Below are 23,364 nucleotides of genomic sequence, written 5' to 3'. Positions count from 1 at the left end.
TGACAATCATAATAACTAGAAAGTGCATTTTCTGAAGAAACTGCAGTGTGAATGCTTGAATCTGAATGTATGCACTGAAATGAATTAATTACTGAATTTAAGTTAAAAATCTTGAATGAGATAAAAAAAAAAAACCCGAATTTAACCTGAAAACAAAAGTGCTGAACTGCTAAAAGCTGAAGGTTACACAGAAGAAGAAGTTGGAAAAAAGCTGAAAATGTTTTAATTGTAAATTAGAAAAACCTAAGAAATGAGAAAAGAACATTTAGAGTCAGAAAACATCTGAAAGAATATTAAAAGGTCATATTCTTTGAATCACTGAATGACTAAAATGTGATCCCTCCACTTGGACCCACACAGTTTAAAAAGTTTACATCTCTGAGCTTTGAAAGACAAGATGTTGGAAAAAGAACAACGATGGCGACGTTTTGAGGGTAAAATGATGGCTTTAACACTGTGGACACAGCAGCAGTTGAAAGAGAAGTGTTTAAGATGAATCTTGGTACAGTGGCAGAGAGAGCTCGTTAAGCAGGCAGGTGTGAGCCTGGTTGCTATAGTGACCGCACCCAATGGCTCCATACACACGCACACAGACATGCACCTCACTTTTGCTGCTTAAAATGAACAGAAAAGTCAGGCCGAAACAAATCGTTCCCAAATGAAAAGTAAAAGTCGTATTGACAAAATTCTTTCACCGTGAGCGACAGCAATGTCTAGTCTACCAAATTCTCAGTTTTCATGTCTGTGGAGTTTATTATATGGACATGGTGACAGTGGAAAGACACCATGCTCTTCTGATTTTCAAACGAACCTTCTGAGCCATTTTAACATTAGAGTCTATGGAACAGTTGGAGGGAGGAGGCTGTGCATTGGTGACATTTATGAAAGAACCATAACACCTAGGACAATAGTAAACACATTGGATGAAAGAGGACAGCCATGGCTACGTTTTGAGGGTAAAATCATACCTGTAGAGCAAACGCTGTGGACACAGCAGCAGTTTTAAAAAAGATTTTAAGATTAATTTTTTTGCTCCTCTCACTCTAGCAGTTGAGCTGCCTCACTCTAGCCCCAACATTCCGTCCCATACACACCCATTATAAACTCTGAAACGGGTGAAAAAACATCATGAAACTTAAACTGGAACTGAAGAAAAAGTATAATAGATATTGAAAAGATAAATACAAGTTGAATAGTTGAATGTCTTGTCTTCGTTTTAAAGTTTGAATGGTGGCTCTATGTGAACGTATGTTGAAGTAGTAAGAGTTTAAAAATTAGTAAGTTGAATGAGAATTTGAAGGGTCTCCCCATTGAAATACATGGGAAATTTTTGTTGAATAAAGTTGAATAAAATTAAAAATATAAATGTTAAAAATGAGAAAAATACAAGCAATCATGTCCAAAATAATAGGAATCTAACGATGTTTGAATGGTTTTTCTAAGTTGAACGGTTTTGAAGGAGTAGGCTTTCAAAAAACGTACGGAATAGATAAAATATAATAACTAGAAAGTGCATTTTCTGAAGAAACTGCAGTGTGAATGCTTGAATCTGAATGTATGCACTGAAATGAATTAATTGCTGAATTTTTAGTTAAAAATATTGAATGAGATTAAAAAAAAAAACAAAAAACGAATTTAACCTGAAAACAAAGGTGCTGAACTGCTAAAAGCTGAAGGTTACACAGAAGCAGAAGTTGGAAAAAAGCTGAAAATGTTTTAAATGTAAATTAGAAAACCCTAAGAAATGAGAAAAGAACATTTAGAGTCAGAAAACCTCTGAATGAATATTAAAAGTTCATATTCTTCTAATTGAAATGAACTTAAAAGAAGAACAAACATTCTGCAGAAAATACAAACTTTAATATACAGCATGATGTTTTTCAGACATATACACATGTGTATATCATGTTTAATAGTATTACATACATCAATTTGTTTTGTATGTCATAGAAAATAACATAAAAATCTTAAGTCATATTTTACAGCTTCTTTCTGAAAAGGACTGGTAGAATAAAGAAAAATAACTAAATTAAATAACTAAATAAAAAATAATGAGCAACATATGAAATACATGAAAATTCAACTTTTAAAACCACAATCCTGAACCTTTAAATTGTGTTGGTTTCTTAGAACATGGCTGAACAGCTGTTTCTATCGGTCTACTTAATCTTCTGATCTGTCTACACATCTTTTTATTACTCATTCTTCTTTATGTTTTAATGTAAACAGAGTCCACACAGTGGTAAAAGAGAACTGTATAGAGATTTGTGAGTAAACTCAAATGAAAGCCTAAGGTGGTGACACAGTTTAACACATGCAAATAATCAAATAAACACATTAGTCCTTTTTGTGAACATGGATAAATAAGTATCAATACAGCATTGTTCAGCCATGCCACTAAATGCTTTTTTACACATTGTTTTAACCTGGGCTCAGACACAAAGTCCCAAATTTAGTTAGTCCCTGACTTTGAGTTGTGGTTATGACTAATTATTATACACAAGTCTTTATCTATCTGAACTCTAAGGACACAAATATGAAAAAACCTATACTTACCAGCTGATACCCCACACTACACACTAGGTGTGCCATGTGACCTGAAACTTTGGTACAAAATCATCATAATCATTCTGTTAACACTGTTTTTTAACACTGTTTGTGTTGCTGTTCAGCAGTTTAAAATGTTTTAGATTGGATTACATGGAATGAATTTGAATTTTCTTGGGGGTTTTTGTATGTGTTTCGTTCTCAGCAGATTTTTTCTTCCATACTGTTGAATTCCAGTTACCACATTTCTGGTCATATGACATCCCAAGTGCCCACTTAAAAAAATCCCCACAGTTAATTCAACATTAAAACAAAATAAAAAAATGTTAAATAAATAAAGGTTTGCTCTGTGATGAAATATTAAATAAGCATACATTGTACAGAGCACTAACAATGAAAACAATCCTTTAGCCTGTTGATCAGAGAGAGGCAGTCATTATGTCCATTTAAAACCTGTAATCACAGAGCACAATGTTTCTGTGAAACTATGAAGTCCCATATGATCCTCATCACGTCCAGTGACTTCAGAGTGGATCCTCCCTGTCATCCGGCCAGTGTTTGATGTGTGGCAAGCAGCACAGAAGCAGGATAGCTGAGGACTTTAAAAGAAGAGCAGAAAACGGGAACATATGTAGTTGTAAATGTAAATATCAGTGATACTTGTCTTGTCAAAGGGAATAAAATAATGAAAATGTTAACTTACACACTCATTTAGGGAGGATCTTGACACTGCACAGAGGAGGCACAGTCAGTCTGACAATGATGGTGATCTCCAGGGATGTTTTCCTGCAGCAACATTCCTGCCAACTGGCCGTGTGATCCAGAGTAGTTGGTTTGTAATGAACAGAAAGGTGTATATGTTAGGTAGTGTGCACTCAGAGCTGGTCCTAAGAAACAAACACATCCTGTAATAAACTGAATACCTGTAGTAGTGCTGCTGCAAATATGAAGCCCTTCTATCATGAGTGGTTTCAAAGAAGGTGTTTTGGAGGCTCGGTCACAGAAACTGTGCAGTCTGTTCAGTCCTGAGTGTCTCAGCTCTGATGGGGATGGATCACAGAGGGAAACACCTGAGTACAGACATTACAATACACTCTAACACTCCTAAGGTCAAGTGAAAACACAATTTAAACACTTTACAAAGAATGAATACATGTTTTCATGGAAATTATGTCATTAACCCTTTTTGTTGTGAGTAAATCTCACCGACTGCTTGTGGGACAAGCTAGAAGGAGGACTTATCACAGAATGTCTCCTGTGCTCCAGATGTGAAGTCTCACGCTCTGATCGTACGGCGATGAAGATGGTGATGATGAAGCCTCTCTGATCTGTGGCATTACAGTTTCTAGCTGCTATGTGCTTCACACTGTTGGATCTTACATGTGAAGCTTGGAGAAGACACAGGAGGACTGTGTCTCTCTTAAAAAAGAAAAAGAAAAAAGGAAACCTAACACCCTCCCCCCCCTCAGCTCCCACCGTAAACCCCCCCCCCCCACTCAACTCCCCAACCTCACACCATCCAATGTCTATACAAATGTAGGGTATCAGCTGGTAACAGAAAGCAAGTGTAACATATGCACTACATATGTAACACTGCTGAAACATTTCTGGCCAGAAATGTGCAGTTATCAACCCAGACCCACCCTGATGATTGCACTGGCCGAAACATGATAAAAGCTCATAAAAATGTATGTTTCATCGAAAGATTTGTCCAAAAATATAATCGTATACTTTTGAAAAAGTTTAAAGTTTATAACAAACCAAAATAATAACATTTTTGTAAATAGTATTTCAAAATAGAGGCACACATAAAGTGGCTTAACTGTCATTATTGCTGTAATTAGGTTTGTTTGTTTGTTTGTTTGTTTTTTTAAAAAGCAACCTTTAGTCATTATTGTTCTCTCAGAAACAATGAAGAAGCTGTTGAACATTTATGTGTTGTGTAGGCAATCCTCTGGTCCACCCTCCCTCCCTCCCAGCCACAGTGAGACTGGGGCAGCCTGGCAGGATGTTGAAGCCTGGCTGCAGAGAGGATATGCCTACACTATTCATTTTAAACTGCTATATTTGATTTTTCTGACATTTATGGGTTACTGTTAGTGAACTTTAGATTTTCTGTGATAAATAAAATTGTCATCTTTTACTGATATCATTACCTAATTCATGTAATTGTATTTTATGTAAACAATTCAACCATTATACTGCAATGCAGAGCGTCAACTTTTAAATATCGCTCTACTTTCTTAAGTCATTCAAAAATATAGATATTACTTACTGTATTCAAAGATCTAGATCATGAATCATCACAGGACAATACACAGTATACTGGGTCATGGTAACTATGGTAGGTCTTCATGACTCCAGAATGGAGACATCGATCTGACTGAGAAATGAAAATTAGGTCAAGCAGTGTGTTCTTCTCTGTGGTAGGGGCAGTGATGACCTGTGCGTATCCCCTAGACTCAAACAGCTCCAGGATTGGTTTGTTTGCACTGGATAAAACATTCTCATTAAAATCACCACAAACTATGATGGGATGACAGTCCATGATCTCCAATGAGTCTAATAGGCTTACCAGGTTTTTCAGGAATGGCCTCAGAGTGTAGTCTGGAGGTCTGTATACAACTGCAATCAGAGCACTGACTGGTGCTTCAACCTTTAAAGCCAGAAATTCAAGGTCAGTTACATTATGAATGTACTGTTTTTCATGCACTTGAATGTCACTTTTCACATAAACAGCAACTCCACCACCACTTCTGTTTGCCATCTGGGGAAAGTTTGTGTAGGACAGGTGTCTGTTGCGTTTGAACAAATTGTAATTTTCCAAGTGGAGACTCTCTGCGACAAAAGAGCCCCGCAGGTGTGTTTCTGTTAGGCACAAAACATCTGCTAGACACAATTCATGGTGACTTTTGATGTCATTAATGTGAGCTGGCAGTCCCTCTGTATTATGATGAACAATGGTGAAAACCTCTGACCTGCTCAGTGTTTGCCTCACGTGTAGAAGAGGCATCATGTCATCAAGGTTGGCTTGTCTCATGTTCTCAAGCGCTGCAGTGATTTCTGGGTTGGTGAATATTTTTTTCTCCTCCATATCAAGAAGATACAGTCCACTGAGAGACGTCACTCTACTGACAGCTACGTAGGCCATGCCGGGCTCAAAAATGCTCTTAAGAGAGACAACAGCTGATGTAGTTGTCATACCCTGTACCTTATGTATTGTACATGCAAAGGCCAGCTTCACTGGGAACTGTCTTCGTACCACTCCTTTCTGCTTCAGATTCTCCTCTGCTCTCTCAATGTACACCATGTCGTCTGCTGGTGTGCGGTTATTCTTTCCAGATGTCTCATTATCCATTTTAAGTCCAAGCTTGATGATGTGTTGGTCGTTTTCAGAGTGAACTACTCTAAGTAGTATTCCAAAAGCTCCATTAACCAAACCATTTTGTATGTCAATGTTTCTGGTGAGCATGACACGAGCTCCTTCTGCAACTTTCAGTGTGTCTGGTAACTCGTTTTTACCTCCTTTCAATGGTCTGTCTTGAAGTGCCATTCTGCCAGTTCTAGGATCTTTTCTATAATCATCTGCATGTATGTCAATGATATGAGTGTGGAGCAGAGCCAGTGTTGCAGAGTTGTGTGCATCCACTTCTTTATTAGTTGCAAAAATGTGCAATGCATCAGTCGGACAATGGGCTGGTTCAGTTATGGCCTGTGACAACAAATTTCTATCTGCTTCGCAAAGCTCATCCAACTTTCCTTTCACACGAATTCTGTTCAGCATCTCTGCAAAGACAACATCATCTTTCTGACGCATAATCTCAGTCAGAGTGATCATCTGAAAATGCTCCCGCCACAGGTCGATCTCAGACGGGTCGTGCACACAGAGAGGTTTAGACTGTCGCACTGGGGGTAGCTGATAGAAGTCTCCGACAGCAATGACTGACATGCCTCCAAAGGGTCTCCGAGTCCCTTTGATCTGTTTGAGTCTTGCATCTACATATGCAAACAGATGTCTTGACACCATAGACACTTCGTCAATGACGATTATTTCAGCATTCAAAAGTTCTGATCTGACTTCATCCAGCTGATTGCCAAGTCCCTGAATGGGAGGTTTTAAGCTTCTAGGCAGCTTGAGAAGAGAATGCAGTGTTGTTCCAGAAATGTTAAAAGCTGCAGTCCCAGTGAAAGCAGTTAACAGGACAGTGGGTTTTGATATGTCAACGTCGTCTGCATATCTGGGCACTTTGCTCAGTATCTTAGATGCTTCTGAGTAGATGCATTTGATAAGATGTGATTTTCCTGTTCCAGCACCACCATTAATATAAAAGAAAAACTGCTCTGGATTTAGAGCACAGACTCTTTTAATGCACCAGTCTCTAACTGCATAAAATATGCAGGCTTGCTTCTTGTTCAGATTCTGAAACATCTGACGTAACAATGTGGGATCAATAGCAGGGGGTTCCCTGATGGCTCTGACTTCTGTTGAAGCATCAGCCTGACGGCTGTAGTCGGGCACATCTTCCTGTTCATTTTCATTGTCTCGCTCTCTTTCTTGTTCGACAAGTGGCAACCTTACGAGATCTGATTCAGGTGCCAGATTACACCATTCGTCAGTCACACCTCTGTTCTGCTCATATTCCTCAACAGCGCTCTCGATCTCCTCACTGTTTTTCTCATATTTTTCTCTGTTTCTTTTGACAATGTGTTGCACGTACTCAAGATGGTCAGTACCTGGTAGCTGTACACAGCCAGCACCATAGAAAGCCTGATAGGTTGGCAACGATGGTGTTTTCAGTTCGTGGTCTGAACGATGAGGAAGGTACAGTTTAAGCAGTCTTCCGTAATATTGCTCTGGATGTTTTTCTTGTGAGCAGCGGTGAAATCTGATGATAGCAGGCTTATTGTTTTTGCGCCTTTGCACAAACCCCATCTCATTGAGAAGGGGCAAAACATCTTTACCTTTTTTCTGTTGGCCATAGACAATCCTGCAAGTAGCAGCAAAGTCTGCCATGCACATCTCCTCATACTCTGGTGTTTCAGGTCTGGCTTTGTATTTGTCATTCAAAGATGTCATCCAAACATTGGAAGACTCAGGTGTTGTGTTGTCCAGAACTGACAGGGGACGACTCATTTTCACAGGATTATCATCAGTTGGAATGAATATTACAGCACGTGAGCATTGCTTCATGTGAAGACCACATGCACGAGCAACACACTCCTGTGCACTGATCTCTCGCTTCTTTGAATATGCCTGCATGACGGCTCTCATTTCATCGCACTCATTTACACTGTCCTTATGGGAGTTCTCAATGACAGTTTTCAGGTACTCAGATAGCCCGCCCTCTTTTTTTGATATATATTTCATTAAATAATTTGCAGCACCAAAAGCATCTAAAACAAAGCTTATGTCGATATTACTGTTCCAGGCTTCAAGCAGATGTGGATTATAGCCGTTTATCCAAGAGTCTTTTGGATCACGCTTTAGTATGATCGTACTCCTCATGTTCATTTTATTCAGGTATCTCTCATATTCTGCATGTGTCAACTTGCATCTTTCCAAGAGCTGCTCTAAACTCATGGAAGCAGTTTCAGGTTCATTCAGCAGCTGGTTCAGTGGTCTGAGCTTGTTCTTTGCCGTTTCTACTTCCAGTGCATCATCCTCACTGGGTCTTGTGATCATTGTCTCATTGCAGGGTGGTTTGGGAAAACCAAAACGGCACCCGGAGCTTAAACTCCTAAAGCATGTCTTTGTGTGGTTCTTACTGTGTTTTTGCACTTCTGTTACTTTTTTGTACAGTTCAGGTTGTTTATGTGGATCAGGCAGCTGAGCTGTGATGTATTTGTTTATAAAATCAAGAACAGTTTGCTCATCATCCTCCTCAAACACAGGAGCACCTTCTACCCACAGGAGGCAGTGTATGTGTGGGCTTCCTCTGTGCTGAAACTCAACTCTGTAAAAGTAGTCAATGACTTTGCCAAGTGGCTCTGCGGGAGATAAGAGTAAATCTCTGAATAATGCTTCAACTCTCTTGTCAAACATGCGCATTGTTGTGACAGGATTGCTTCTCAGGATGTCACACTTTGCTGACCAGTCGAGTCCTTCAAAATTCACTTGTTCACCTTGCTGCCTTGTTATTGCCTCGATCACTTCAGGCCAGCGCATTTCAGCAGCTGAAAATGTGCAAAAGAACGTGGGAGTTCCCAACTGTCTGATCATGGCAAAAAGATCTCTTGTTGTTTTCTCCCAATAGGCTGGGGTTCCTCTCAGAGGCTGCATGAATCTCACTGCATCTTTATTTCGCACCAGTTTCTCCACCTCATGTTTATCTTGTAACATGCCTGAGGTTATTTTTCTACCATCTCTGGTCAGAGGCTTTGCCTTCCTTAACTGTACTGTCATGCTGGATGTAGCCAAGTGTATTTCAGTCACAAACTGTGCAAAGAATAAATAGTTTGTGTCTTTGGCAAAACGATCATCAATGCAGAAAAGTCTTGATTTGAAATACCCACTGGGGGATACTTTGATCAGCCTTCTTTCATCAAGTGTGTTTTGGCCTGTAGGAAACTGCACAGGGAAGGCCATGGCCTCCAGTTTAGGTGTTTTGAAAAAACTTATTGGATTGTTTCTCTCTGCAGGAGCAACAGAGTAGATTCCTTCACTGAAACATAATATCTCCTCAGCCACATCAGGGGGCTGCAAACAGGACTCGAGTGCAAAACCACCATTAGTCAGTCCATCTGCTTGCTCTGAATCATCTCTCATCTGTTCATGCGATTGTTCACCATCACAGGGTAACATGTCAATGTCCTGTTCATTTATATTTTGTGCTTCACTCAGTGCATTTTTCTCACAGCTGTCAATTTCCATTAAATCAGCCTCATCATAATCGTCCTCATTCATGTTTTCATCATCATCATCCTCATCATCTTCATCAGGAAGAGTTGGATCACACAGCTCAGCATCATCTCTGATGCTCACATCCTTATACTGTGGATGAATCTGCTTGAGTTTATGCAGTGCTTGCACAAGTTTAGACCAGCTTACAGTCTGAAACAGCTGATGACCTTTGTAAGACAAGCGTCTCTTCAATTTTACTCTCATGACCTGAGAATTAATTCTCAATCGAGGTAGTGTTTCAACAGTTTCCTGTACCTCTGATGGGACACAGACCACATTTCCTCTAATTGCTCTTTGTCTGCCTTTGGGAAGAGGAATGATCTTGGCAAATGGTATGCACTTGGCTATGAGATGTCTCTCCAGTATGTTGAGATCAGAAAGTTCAGCTGGAATATCAGCAAGATCCAACTTATTGGCAACAGCAAGTGCTGGCATGGATCCATTTTTAAGATGATCGTGGCAGGTGTGACAAATCCACTCTCTCTTTCTCTCATCGGGAACATTGCACTGCTCATTTCTGCAGTTTTCATCACAAACATGAACAAACTTTCCTGTCAAACATGTTGCAACCACATGTGGGTTTTTGACATAATTTGACCTTCTGCAGGGTCGTACTTGGTTTGGAAATGAAGCCTTGAAGCATACAGTACATGGGCATGATGGTCCAACTTTGATTTGTGATTTGAACACAGATATGGCCTCGTTAATCACACTGTTGTCACTCTCTTGGGTTTGTCTGTTCACCCATCTGTATTTCCTTTTTATTTTCATTGCACATCTCATATTGTGCATAATCCTGAAGGCAAGATTACTTTGATACCTGTCTCGCATTAGTTGTTTCATTAGTTGTCTGTGTCTTACTCTGAATGCGTCATCACGTGCATAACGCTGAGTCACTCGAGATCTCTGTCTCTCTCTGAATTCAGGGTTTTCTTGATACCTTTTAGTGATATAGTTTTTTTGTTTTTGTCTAAATTCAGCATTGTCACAGTAGCGTCTTTTAATATATTGTTGTTGTTTCTTTCTGAATTCATCGTTCTCACAGTAGCGTCTTTTAATATATTGTTGTTGTTTCTTTCTAACTGTAGCATTCTCAGAAAAACGTTTTTTAACATATTGTTTTTGTTTCTTTCTGAATTCATCATTTTCACAGTAACGTCTTTTCATATACTGTTGTTTTTTCTGTCTGACTTCAGGATTGTTTTTATATGCCTCGCTTGTGCAAGACTTTTTCTTTTCTTTGTACTCTTTGTTTGAAGCATACTTTTGTCGTTCTTTCCTTTTTTGGTTTTCTTTTCTCTGATTTCTGGGTTTCTCTGATGCCATTAATCTTCTTCTCATTTTTTGCCTTTGTTGTTTATTAACTTTTTTCACTTTTTGTAAAACTATATCAGAAAGGTCACAGGCAGCAACATTTGTTATGGCAGCATTTGATTGACATGAAAAAGCATCACTTGATGGAAGGAAACTTAATTCACTGCATAGTTCTTCAGTTGGTATATTAGGAGGTTCATTCTGATCTTCATATGATGTGAACTGAGTCACGTGGACTTCTTTTTGTTTCACCGGTGGCGTACAAATGGACATTTGACAAAAGATGTTCTCAGTCAGATCAGTCGTTGTGTTTCTCCTTGGAGTAGAGGAGTTTGCTTCATCAACAGTTGTATCAGAGTGAGTAGATGCCACAGCAGTGGCAGCTGTTGGTCTGCAGACTGTGTCTGTGATAGTATCACTCAGGTTGACTGTGCTCATACTGTAGAACTGCACAGGCTTCAGTTCATAGTTACAAGAGGGTGATATCTCCATCATTTCATAAGAATCTTGGATCCTCTTAATCATGTCACTGAGGAGTGTGAATTTCAGCATCACTGCTGTACCACGATTACGTGACTGTAGTAGTAGAGGAAGACCACTGGGTGTTCTGGAGTGTGGATCAAAGAAACCATATTTGCCTGATGTGGATCTGAACACTGCGATACACAATCCACTCATAATCAATAAGGCATACTGCACATCTGACAACAGGCAGCTCAGTCCTGCTTCTAAGCTGAGAAAGGTATCTACTGCTTCCTCTGGAGGTTCTTCAAATGTCCCATACCGGGAAGGCTGTGTCATGTCGACATCATACATAGACCAGCGAGCATCAACTTTGTCTGGCAGCTCATCGGTTGCCAAATGAATATTTTTAGGAAATCTTTTCTTGGCCTCTTTGTACATCACATCACCTTTATCCAAGACCAGATTAAGGTCAGCTGTAGTCATGTTATCATTCTCATGAAGGAAAGCAAGAAATGTGAGTGAGTTACATGTGCACTGCTTGTTTCTGGAGTCTCCATATTTGGGATGAGCCTGGCTGTGAGATGCACAGATATGTGTAACAGAGGGCTGGTTTTCAAAGTTCACTCTTTCTGCATGAGATGGTCCTGCCACATCACTGTGACGGCCTCTTTTTACAATATCAGCATAACCCACCTGTGGGGCACTTGACACCTCAGGTTGGTCTCTATGGTTTACCTGATGATCATTAAATTCATGCTGCAATCCAATCTTTACAGCATCTGCATAGGATACCTGTTGTACATGTGCAGGAACATGTTGACCTGCCTGTTTGACACCATCAGCATTGGTCTTTGCAGACACAAAGTCTTCTGCAGAGCTCTGAGGAAAATCACACTCAGCTTGTTCACATGTTGGTACTTCATGAAACTCATGGAACTTCTTCCAGCGTTGTTTTGCAGCTTGTGACTTTTTCTGCTTCCTTGGCATTTTTACACAAGTGTTTCTCTTAGTCTTTAGAAAATATGTTTATAAAATAAGAGTGGCACAGAGCAGGAGATGTTTTCTTTGTCTTTATATTTCAGTTTTTATTTCTCAGAAACAGATGTCTTTGTTTGTTTGACAGTTTGTCAGTCGAGAGAATAATATGCACTCTCTTTATTGGCTTGGCACAACTTAGCAGCAAGCGCAAAGTGAAAAACAGCTAGAGAGAAAATTTAGAAGAGAGAACAGACAGAGCAGGAGAAACACGGCTGGGAAATCACAATCAAACCGTGAATTAGAGTTTTCTTTATTTGTTCAGTTTGTTCTCAGGTAGAGGCAATATGCACTCTTTATTGCTTTAATGGCTTGGCATTTTTCAGCAGCAAGCCAAGAGTGAAAAACAGGTAGAGAGAAAATTTAGCAGAGAGAACAGACAGAGCAGGAGAGACACGGCTTTAAATCAAACCGCAGAGTTTTCTTTGTTTGTTCAGTTTGTTCTCAGGTTGAGGCAAAATATGCACTCTTTATTGTTTTATTGGCTTGTGCATTTTTCAGCAGCAAGCCAAAGAGTGAAAAACAGGTAGAGAGAAAATTTAGCAGAGAGAACAGACAGAGCAGGAGAGACGCGGCTTTAAATCAAACCGCAATAAGATTCTTGGTTTGGCAAAATTTCTCACAAACCACAGGGTGAAATACAGATGGAAAGAAGGCAGAGACAACAGGTGGAGTAGGACAGAAGATAGAGGGGTTGGGGGGTTGGGATGTGAGATAGAAGACTGGAGATCTGGTCCTTGTTCTTCTTCTGCACACTGTGAACAAAAAACAAGAAAAAAATATAATTTTAATAAAATTATATCACATGGTAATTGTATGAACTAATTGTGACTACTGAAAAAGGACAAAACAAATATTCAAGCTAAACTGTTGTCGGCTGCCATGTGCAAAAAGTTGCACAATTTGGCACTTTTTAAAAGAATAAATATTTAATTAAATTCAGCAATAATATTTTTAAATACAAATATGATTGAGTGAATTGTTAACTAATCACATGTAATGTGCAAAAATGTACGAAAAAAATATTTTAGCCCAATTGTTAAGCTGAACTTATGTGTATTTATTATAAAAATGTGTTTAAAAGGTCTAGCACAAAGTTTGAACCCATCACTTTAAAGCTTATATTAGTCAGACTCTTTTTTTTTAAAATTTGGTGTACTTCTCTAACAGTATGTGCACACCTACCAGGCAAAGCACAGATGTGAGTCAAGTTCCTGAAAGTGTAAGACAAGAAATAACATGTTAGTTGTCTGTACAGTGTTATCAGACTAACAAAAAAACAAAGCCCACACGACATGATACACTGAACTTATAGTCAGCAGGGTAATTATAGAGTAATATAGCACACCAGCTGATACAGCAGCCATTTTATAATTCAAACTAATTAACTGAAGTATTTATTTAAGTACTTATATAAGGCTACTGTTAGACTGTTACTAGCCTTAGCATTGCTGCTAACGCTAGCATTCCTGCTAGCGTTAGCACTTCAGTTAGTGTTAGCACTGCTGGTAGAACTAGCACTCTTACTGTTAAAACTGAGGCACAATGGCAATAATAAAGCTCATTTGTTACTTTTGTCTCACTGACCGCCAATAAATATCACAGGAATATCACAGGAATATTCTTTTTGTCAGTTAAAAACTGCTAAGGCTAGTGTTGGCACTATAGCTAGCGTTAGCATTGATGCTAGCATTAGCATCGAAGCTAGCATTAGCACTGCTACTAACAGCAAAAGTCATAAAGTACTCTTACTGTTAAAACTGAGGCACAATGGCAATAATAAATCTCATTTGTTACTTTTGTCTCACTGACCGCCAATAAATATCACAGGAATATCACAAGAATATTCTTTTTGTCAGTTAACAACTGCTAAGGCTAGTGTTAGCACTATAGCTAGCATTAGCATTGAAGCTAGCGTTAGCACTGCTGCTAACAGCAAAAGTCATAAACCTATATAAATGGTAGCAAAGGTTATTCTTTTTTTGCTTTCTTTATTCTTTGAACTCTGTTGAACTTTAAAAAGACTTGATATGTGAGTTTAAATGTCAAACATGTATTTTTACCATCATAAAATTAAAACCGTGCTGTACTGAGTGTATTGTACTTACCACAGCAGAGAGCAAAGCGGAATGACGGCAGTTGGTGCAGTGATTAGTTAAAGACTGATGAGGCGTTCAGGTGGTGCTTGGAAATTTGAGCATCAGTTTGAACATCAATAATGAGCATATATATTTCTCTGTCATAGAGAGACAGAGAAAAAAATACACAAGACTCACCAGCATACAAATTGGTACTTTTTCTCTTTATGTCACTCATTCGCTTATACTCAGGAAAGAGGGCAACTGGCATTAAATTAGCAAATAAAAAGTATGTCATCTTGAACTGTTTTATGGATTTTATTTTAAGACTACTTTGAGCGTATTCGTGGGGAGATAAACTATACAGACTAAAAACAGAGACATTAAATGAGATTCGATTATTTAAAATGTGGGAAAATACACTACAGACAGGTAGATGCTGTGAGCTTTAATTATCCAGTCAGAAAAGATTATTTTAAAGTCATCAACTGACTAAAACTGCCGAGGTATGAAAAACCTGTGTGGAGAAGACAAGTCCACCAATACACAATCAACTTGAATTTAACAGGGCAATAATTCAGGGCTCTATTCAGTTAGCCTATATTAACTACTGACATACTGTTAATCTGTGGCAAAAGCCTGTCAAACCTGTCTTATTGTACCTATTGAAAAAGTTAATCTTACTACAACTGCTTAGATGTAACACACATTTTTGATTTAATCTTGGCAGAGTGAGAGACAGAGCTCGTTAAGCAGGCAGGTGTGAGCCTGGTTGCTATAGTGACTGCACCCAAGGGCTCCATACACATGGACACAGACATGTGGACTGAAATGAATTAATTGCTGAATTTTGAGTTAAAAATTTTGAATGAGATAAAAAAACAAAAAAAACAACCTGAATTTAACCTGAAAACAACAGTGCTGAACTGCTAAAAGCTGAAGGTTACACAGAAGAAGAAGTTGGAAAAAAGCTGAAAATGTTTTAATTGTAAATTAGAAAAACCTAAGAAATGAGAAAAGAACATTTAGAGTCAGAAAACATCTGAAAGAATATTAAAAGGTCATATTCTTTGAATCACTGAATGACTCAAATGTGATCCCTCCACTTGGATCCACACAGTTTAAAAAGTTGACATCTCTGAGCTTTGAAAGACAAGATGTTGGAAAGAGAACAACGATGGCGACGTTTTGAGGGTAAAATGATGGCTTTAACACTGAGGACACAGCAGCAGTTGAAAGAGAAGTGTTTAAGATGAATCTTGGCAGAGTGGCAGAGAGAGCTCGTTAAGCAGGCAGGTGTGAGCCTGGTTGCTATAGTGACTGCACCCAATGGCTCCATACACACGACACAGACATGCACCTCACTTTTGCTGAAATGAACAGAAAATGAACAGAAAAGTCAGGCCGAAACAAATCGTTCCCAAATGAAAAGTACATGTCGTACTGACAAAATTCTTTCACCGTGAGCGACAGCCATGTCTAGTCTACCAAATTCTCAGTTTTCATGCCTGTGGAGTTTATTATATGGACGTGGTGACAGTGTAAAGACACCATGCTCTTCTGATTTTCAAACGAACCTTCTGAGCCATTTTAACATTAGAGTCTATGGAAGAGTTGGAGGGAGGAGGCTGTGCATTGGTGACATTTATGAAAGAACCATAACACCTAGTACAATAGTAAACACATTGGATGAAAGAGGACAGCCATGGCTACGTTTTGAGGGTAAAATCATACCTGTAGAGCAAACGCTGCGGACACAGCAGCAGTTTTAAAAAAGATTTTAAGATAAATTTTTTTGCTCCTCTCACTCTAGCAGTTGAGCTGTCTCACTCTAGCCCCAACATTCCGTCCCATACACACCCATTATAAACTCTGAAACGGGTAAAAAAACATCATGAAACTTAAACTGGAACTGAAGAAAAAGTATAATAGATATTGAAAAGATAAATACAAGTTGAATAGTTGAATGTCTTGTCTTCGTTTTAAAGTTTGAATGGTGGCTCTATGTCAATGTATGTGGAAGTAGTAAGAGTTTAAAAATGAGTAAGTTGAATGAGGATTTGAAGGGTCTCCCCATTGAAATACATTATAAATTTTTGTTGAATAAAGTTGAATAAAATTAAAAATATAAATGTTAAAAATGAGAAAAATAGAAGCAATGTTGTCCAAAAGAATAGGAATCTAACGATGTTTGAATGGTTTTTCTAAGTTGAACGGTTTTGAAGGAGTAGGCTTTCAAAAAACGTACGGAAAAATAAAATATAACTAGAAAAATTTGCATTTCCTGCGAAAATGCAGTGTGGATGCTTAAAGCTGAAGCTGTATGCAAAAAGTAGCTGAAAAAGCTGAAAAGTTGCAGAAATTGTAAAAACTTTGCAGAAGCAAAAGAAGTTTGCTAAAATGGAATAACTTAGCAGAACTGCAATATCTTAGAGGAAACATAATACTTGGCAGAAATACAATAGCATAGCAGAATTTAGCAGAAATATTGTAACTTACCAGAAACATGATAACTTCTCAAAAATACAAGAATTTAGGAGAAATAGTATAAGATAACAGAAAGAATATATTTAGCCAAAAATACTTAAACATTACAGAAACACTATGATTTAGAAAAATAGTACAATAGAGCAGAAATATTGTGATTTACCAGAGACACTGTGATGAACTATGAATATTGTAATTTTAAATTGAGACTATGTTTTAGCACAAATATTATAATTTGGCAGAAATACTATAATTTAGCAGAAATACCATATTAAGCACAAATCCTATAAAAAGCAGAAATGGTATGATTAAGCACAAATACTACATTTAGTAGAAATACTTTGTTTTAGCACAAATCCCATAAAAAGCAGAAATACTGTACTATGATTTAGTAGAAAAACTATAATTAATCAGAAATACTAAATTTAGCAGAAATACTATATTAAGCACAAATACTATGAAAAGCAGAAATAGTATGATTAAGCATAAATACTACATTTAGCAGAAATACTATATTAAGCACAAATCTTATAAAATAGCAGAAATAGTATGATTTAGCACAATAGTAATAAGTTAAACAGAAAAATTGGAAAAGCAAAATGGACAGCTGAAAAAATGCTGAACATGCTGAGGGTCCCTCAAATATACTTGTTAAATGACAAAAATCTGCAAAAACATTTATTACAGCCACACAATCACAAATATGTACACATGAGGAAACACACATGCACAGAGAGACCCACACACAAGATCCAATTCAGTCAACCAGTCTAAATATATTGAATTTAAATCTTAGAATGAGATCATCCCATTAAAAGCCTTTCTCTCTCTCTCTCTCTCTCTCTCTCTCTCTCTCTCTCTCTCTCTCTGTCACACACACACACACACACACACACACACACACAGGGAGAGAGAAGTAAGTTTCTAGGTCAGCCTGGGAGCTGGTGAATTTGAATCCACCAATCAGAGAGGCTGTGCACTTTTCCCCACCAAAACAGGTGCATCTGTTTACACACGCAGCAGCACAGAGAGACACAGGATTTTTGCAGTCTATTTCTCATAGTGACGACTCCCCTCAAACAAATGACCGTAATTTCCTAACCGTAGGGGCTAGAACGGTCATTCTTACACCGTTTTGTTCAGAAGAGATGGGGGAATCTTCAAGTGTTGACAATTTAATATTAAAATATGAATTTTTAGAGATATATGACATGGATGACTTGTTGACTTAGAAGCCACGAATTCCCCAATATGCAAATTTGAATGCCTGAGACCACATATGTGATTGGCTGGCTGGGAAGCCGTGCAGGCCCTGATTTGTGGATTTGAATTCCTCAGCCCTCAGATATGATTGGCTGGCTTAGAAGCCACGAAGGCCCCAATATGCAAATTTGAATGCCTCAGGACACTTATTTGATTGGCTGGGAAACTGTGCAGGCCCTGATTTGAAAATTTGAATGTCTCAGTCCTCACAGAGGATTGGCTGCCTGGGGACCTGGCAGAAATATATAGAAATACTATTATTAAGCATAAATACTACATTTAGTAGAAATACTATGTTTTAGCACAAATATTATAAAAAGAAGAAAAACTATAATTTAGCAGAAATACTATATTAAGCACAAATCCTATGAAAAGCAGAAATAGTATGATTTAGCAGAAATACTGTATTTAGCACAAGTACCGAAAAGTACCAGAAATACTATGATTTAGCAGAATAGTAATAACTTATTGAAACACAAATGCACAGAGGGACACACAAACACAGGCTCTAATCCAGTCAACCAGTCTAACTATGTTCAATTTAAATCCTACAATGACATGCTGTCAAATAAGGGCAGGGTCCTCTCTCTCCCACTAAACAAACACACACACACACACACACACACACACACACACACACACACACACACACAGGGAGAGAGGACTAAGTTTCTAGGTCAGCCTGGGAGCTGCTGAATTTGAATCCACCAATCAGAGAGGCTGTTTACGTTTTCCCGCCAAAACAGGTGCCTCTTTTTACACACGCAGCACAGAGACATAGACCTGCTTCTTTCAGTTTATTTCACATAGTGAGGATTCCCCTCAAACAAATGACCATAATTTCCTAACCATAGGGGCTAGAGCGGTCATTCTTACACCGTTTTGTTCAGAAGAGATGGGGGAATCTTCAAGTGTTGACAATTTATCATTAAAATATGAATTTTTAGAGATATATGACATGGATGACTTGTTGACTTAGAAGCCACGAATTCCCCAATATGCAAATTTGAATACCTGGAGCCCACATACATGATTGGCTGGCTGGGAAGCTGTGCAGGCCCTGATTTGTGGATTTGAATTCCTCAGCCCTCAGATATGATTGGCTGGCTTAGAAGCCATGAAGGCCCCAATATGCAAATTTGAATGCCTCAGGACACATATATGATTGGCTGGGAAGCCGTGCAGGCCCTGATTTGAAAATTTGAATTTCTCAGTCCTCACAGAGGATTGGCTGCCTGGGGACCTGGCAGAAATATATAGAAATACTATGATTAAGCATAAATACTACATTTAGTAGAAATACTATGTTTTAGCACAAATACTATAAAAAGCAGAAATACTATAATTTAGCAGAAATACTATATTAAGCACAAATCCTATAAAAAGCAGAAATAGGATGATTAAGCATAAACACTACATTTAGTAGAAATACTATGTTTGAGCAAAAATCCTATAAAAAGCAGAAATACTATATTAGGCACAAATCCCATAAAAAGCAGAAATAGTATGATTAAGCATAAATACTACATTTAGTAGAAATACTATGTTTTAGCACAAATAGTATAAAAAGCAGAAATATTGTAATTTAGCAGAAATACTATATTAGGCACAAATCTTATAAAATAGCAGAAATAGTATTATTTAGCACAATAGTAATAAGTTAAACAGAAAAATTGGAAAAGCAAAATGGACAGCTGAAAAAATGCTGAACATGCTGAGGGTCCCTCAAATATACTTGTTAAATGAAAAAATCAGCAAAAAAATGCACAGGGAGAGAGAAGTAAGTTTCTAGGTCAGCCTGGGAGCTGCTGAATTTGAATCCACCAATCAGAGAGCCTGTGTACTTTTTCCCGCCAAAACATGTGCCTCTTTTTACACACGCAGCACAGAGAGGCACAGGATTATTGCAGCCTATTTCTCATAGTGAGGACTCCCCTCAAACAAATGAAAATAATTTCCTAACCGTAGGGGCTAGAGCGGTCATTCTTACACCGTTTTGTTCAGAAGAGATGGGGGAATCTTCCAGTGTTTACAATTTATCATTAAAATATGAATTATTAAAGATATTTGACTTCTAATGCACCATAACTGAGTAGAGCGAAGCAAAAACTGCCTTGACTTGCCCTCAAACAACGCTTTCTAACTCTAAATCTATTTGGAGTATCGATATCATTCTTTCACCGTAAGAGACAGCAGGCTTTGGTGAACAATCATGGAAATTTTCAGGTCTCTGTGGAAATCCAACAAAAAGTTATGACGAGAGAAAAAAGTGGTTCATTTCCACAGTTTGAAATCTGAAGAAATCTGAGCGAAGGACGAATTTCCTACCCTCAAACAAGTCCAACTCATTTCAGAACGGTAATAGGTGAGAAAGAAATTCTTGAATTGTGAGCGTCAGGGGTGTCTGAAGATATTCGGGGACAAGCCTCATGTCTTAACTTTGCTTCGTTAAGGAGATATGACGATTCGAATATGCCTCTCATTACAGAAATCCAGCGGTGATTTTGAACAAGCTCTCCATTCACTTTATATGGAGAGTTTTCTGACCTTGTGTTAGTCTGAGGAGATTTGCAAAAATTCTATAAATCCCACAACAATGATGGTGACATTTTCTGAAAGCCAGCAAAAATACCTACGTTTTGATGTATAATTTGTGGAAGTTGAGTGAAAATTGAGCAAGTAGCAGGAAGTTGTTCGGACATGAAGTGAAAATTGCAAAACCTTCAGTGGCACACTGGAAGCCAAGAGCATAGCAACCATAACAACACATGTATTTTGTGAAAAATCACAATTTTGCAACTCAAAACTTTAAGAGGCATAAAAGTAAAACAGTAGAAGATTTGAAAAAGCTGAATCATACCTGAATAGCCAAATAATTTGTGAACATTTTAAAATTTGAATGGTTGTTCTAGGTGAAAATATGAGGAAGTAGTTAAGTTTCAAAAACAGGCAAAATTTAGCAGAATTGCAGAAGTTTCCCATTCATTTCAATGGGACAAATTAAAGGAAAAAAGCTTAATATTTTAAAAAGTATAATAGTTAAAAATAGCAAAAATCGTAGCAGGAATTAGCAAAAATAGCTGAATAGTTTAAAGTTTGAACGGTGAAAATAGCACAAAAATTGTGGAAGTAGTTAAACGGCGAAAAGTGTACGGAAACACCCGGAATAATAATAATAAAGAATAAAGAGAAACAGGAACTCAATAGTGTGGATGCTTAAAGCATCCACACAACTAGAAAGTGCATTTTCTGAAGAAACTGCAGTGTGAATGCTTGAATCTGAATGTATGCACTGAAATGAATTAATTGCTGAATTTTGAGTTAAAAATATTGAATGAGATTAAAAAAAAACAAAAAAAAAACGAATTTAACCTGAAAACAAAGGTGCTGAACTGCTAAAAGCTGAAGGTTACACAGAAGGAGGAGTTGGAAAAAAACTGAAAATGTTTTAAATGTAAATTAGAAAACCCTAAGAAATGAGAAAAGAACATTTAGAGTCAGAAAACATCTGAATGAATATTAAAAGGTCATATTCTTTGAATCACTGAATGACTAAAATGTGATCCCTCCACTTTGATCTACACAGTTTAAAAAGTTTAAATGCCTGAGCTTTGAAAGATACGGGGTTGGAAAGAGAACAATAATGGCGACAATTTGAGGGTAAAATGATGGCTGTAACACTGTGGACACAGCAGCAGTTGAAAGAGAAGTGCTTAAGATGAATCTTGGTACAGTGGCAGGCAGAGCTCGTTAAGCAGGCAGGTGTGAGCCTGGTTGCTATAGTGACCGCACCCAATGGCTCCATACACACGGACACAGACATGCACCTCACTTTTGCTGCTTAAAATGAACAGAAAAGTCAGGCCGAAACAAATCGTTCCCAAATGAAAAGTAAAAGTCGTATTGACAAAATTCTTTCACCGTGAGTGACAGCAGCTTCTAGTCTACTGAATTCTCAGTTTTCATGCCTGTGGAGTTTATTATATGGACGTGGTGACAGTGGAAAGACACCATGCTCTTCTGATTTTCAAACGAACCTTCTGAGCCATTTTAACATTAGAGTCTATGGAAGAGTTGGAGGGAGGAGGCTGTGCATTGGTGACTTTCATGAAAGAACCATAACACCTAGTACAATAGTAAACACATTGGATGAAAGAGGACAGCCATGGCTACGTTTTGAGGGTAAAATCATACCTGTAGAGCAAACGCTGCGGACACAGCAGCAGTTTTAAAAAAGATTTTAAGATTATTTTTTTTTGCTCCTCTCACTCTAGCAGTTGAGCTGCCTCACTCTAGCCCCAACATTCCGTCCCATACACACCCATTATAAACTCTGAAACGGGTGAAAAAACATCATGAAACTTAAACTGGAACTGAAGAAAAAGTATAATAGATATTGAAAAGATAAATACAAGTTGAATAGTTGAATTTCTTGTCTTCGTTTTAAAGTTTGAATGGTGGCTCTATGTGAACGTATGTTGAAGTAGTAAGAGTTTAAAAATGAGTAAGTTGAATGAGAATTTGAAGGGTCTCCCCATTGAAATACATGGGAAATTTTTGTTGAATAAAGTTGAATAAAATTAAAAATATAAATGTTAAAAATGAGAAAAATACAAGCAATCATGTCCAAAAGAATAGGAATCTAATGGTGTTTGAATGGTTTTTCTAAGTTGAACGGTTTTGAAGGAGTAGGCTTTCAAAAAACGTACGGAATAGATAATAATAAAATAGAAGAATAAAGACTAGAAAGTGCATTTTCTGAAGAAACTGCAGTGTGAATGCTTGAATCTGAATGTATGCACTGAAATGAATTAATTACTGAATTTAAGTTAAAAATCTTGAATGAGATAAAAAAAAAAACCCGAATTTAACCTGAAAACAAAAGTGCTGAACTGCTAAAAGCTGAAGGTTACACAGAAGAAGAAGTTGGAAAAAAGCTGAAAATGTTTTAATTGTAAATTAGAAAAACCTAAGAAATGAGAAAAGAACATTTAGAGTCAGAAAACATCTGAAAGAATATTAAAAGGTCATATTCTTTGAATCACTGAATGACTAAAATGTGATCCCTCCACTTGGACCCACACTATTTAAAAAGTTTACATCTCTGAGCTTTGAAAGACAAAATGTTGGAAAAAGAACAACGATGGCGACGTTTTGAGGGTAAAATGATGGCTTTAACACTGTGGACACAGCAGCAGTTGAAAGAGAAGTGTTTAAGATGAATCTTGGCAGAGTGGCAGAGAGAGCTCGTTAAGCAGGCAGGTGTGAGCCTGG

The 23,364-nt window shown here is 37.8% G+C and overlaps 2 protein-coding genes across 2 annotated transcripts; both read right to left on the bottom strand.

Annotated features, from left to right (window-relative positions):
* Positions 1–1,807: 1,807 nt before the first annotated feature.
* Positions 1,808–6,128, bottom strand: LOC147318273 (uncharacterized). Its single transcript, XM_086310166.1, has 4 exons — positions 5,123–6,128; positions 3,471–3,587; positions 3,251–3,354; positions 1,808–3,146 (listed from the first exon to the last, which is right to left on the bottom strand). Exons 1-2 carry the CDS (start codon positions 6,098–6,100, stop codon positions 3,582–3,584), a joined length of 984 nt encoding a protein of 327 aa, XP_086166292.1. The 5' UTR covers positions 6,101–6,128; the 3' UTR covers positions 1,808–3,146; positions 3,251–3,354; positions 3,471–3,581.
* Positions 6,129–15,064, bottom strand: LOC147318272 (uncharacterized). Its single transcript, XM_086310126.1, has 4 exons — positions 14,371–15,064; positions 13,448–13,476; positions 6,222–13,017; positions 6,129–6,132 (listed from the first exon to the last, which is right to left on the bottom strand). The coding sequence occupies exons 3-4, from the start codon at positions 12,212–12,214 to the stop codon at positions 6,129–6,131; spliced, it is 5,997 nt and encodes a 1,998-aa protein (XP_086166252.1). The 5' UTR covers positions 12,215–13,017; positions 13,448–13,476; positions 14,371–15,064.
* Positions 15,065–23,364: the final 8,300 nt, after the last annotated feature.

This window comes from Aulonocara sp. 'chitande type north' Nkhata Bay, linkage group LG11, assembly GCF_057382095.1.
Source record: "Aulonocara sp. 'chitande type north' Nkhata Bay isolate Kocher_YH1m ecotype deep benthic linkage group LG11, A_spYH_male_GT1.1, whole genome shotgun sequence".
NCBI classification, from domain to species: Eukaryota; Metazoa; Chordata; class Actinopteri; order Cichliformes; family Cichlidae; genus Aulonocara; species Aulonocara sp. 'chitande type north' Nkhata Bay.
This window is presented reverse-complemented; position numbering and strand designations above follow the sequence as displayed.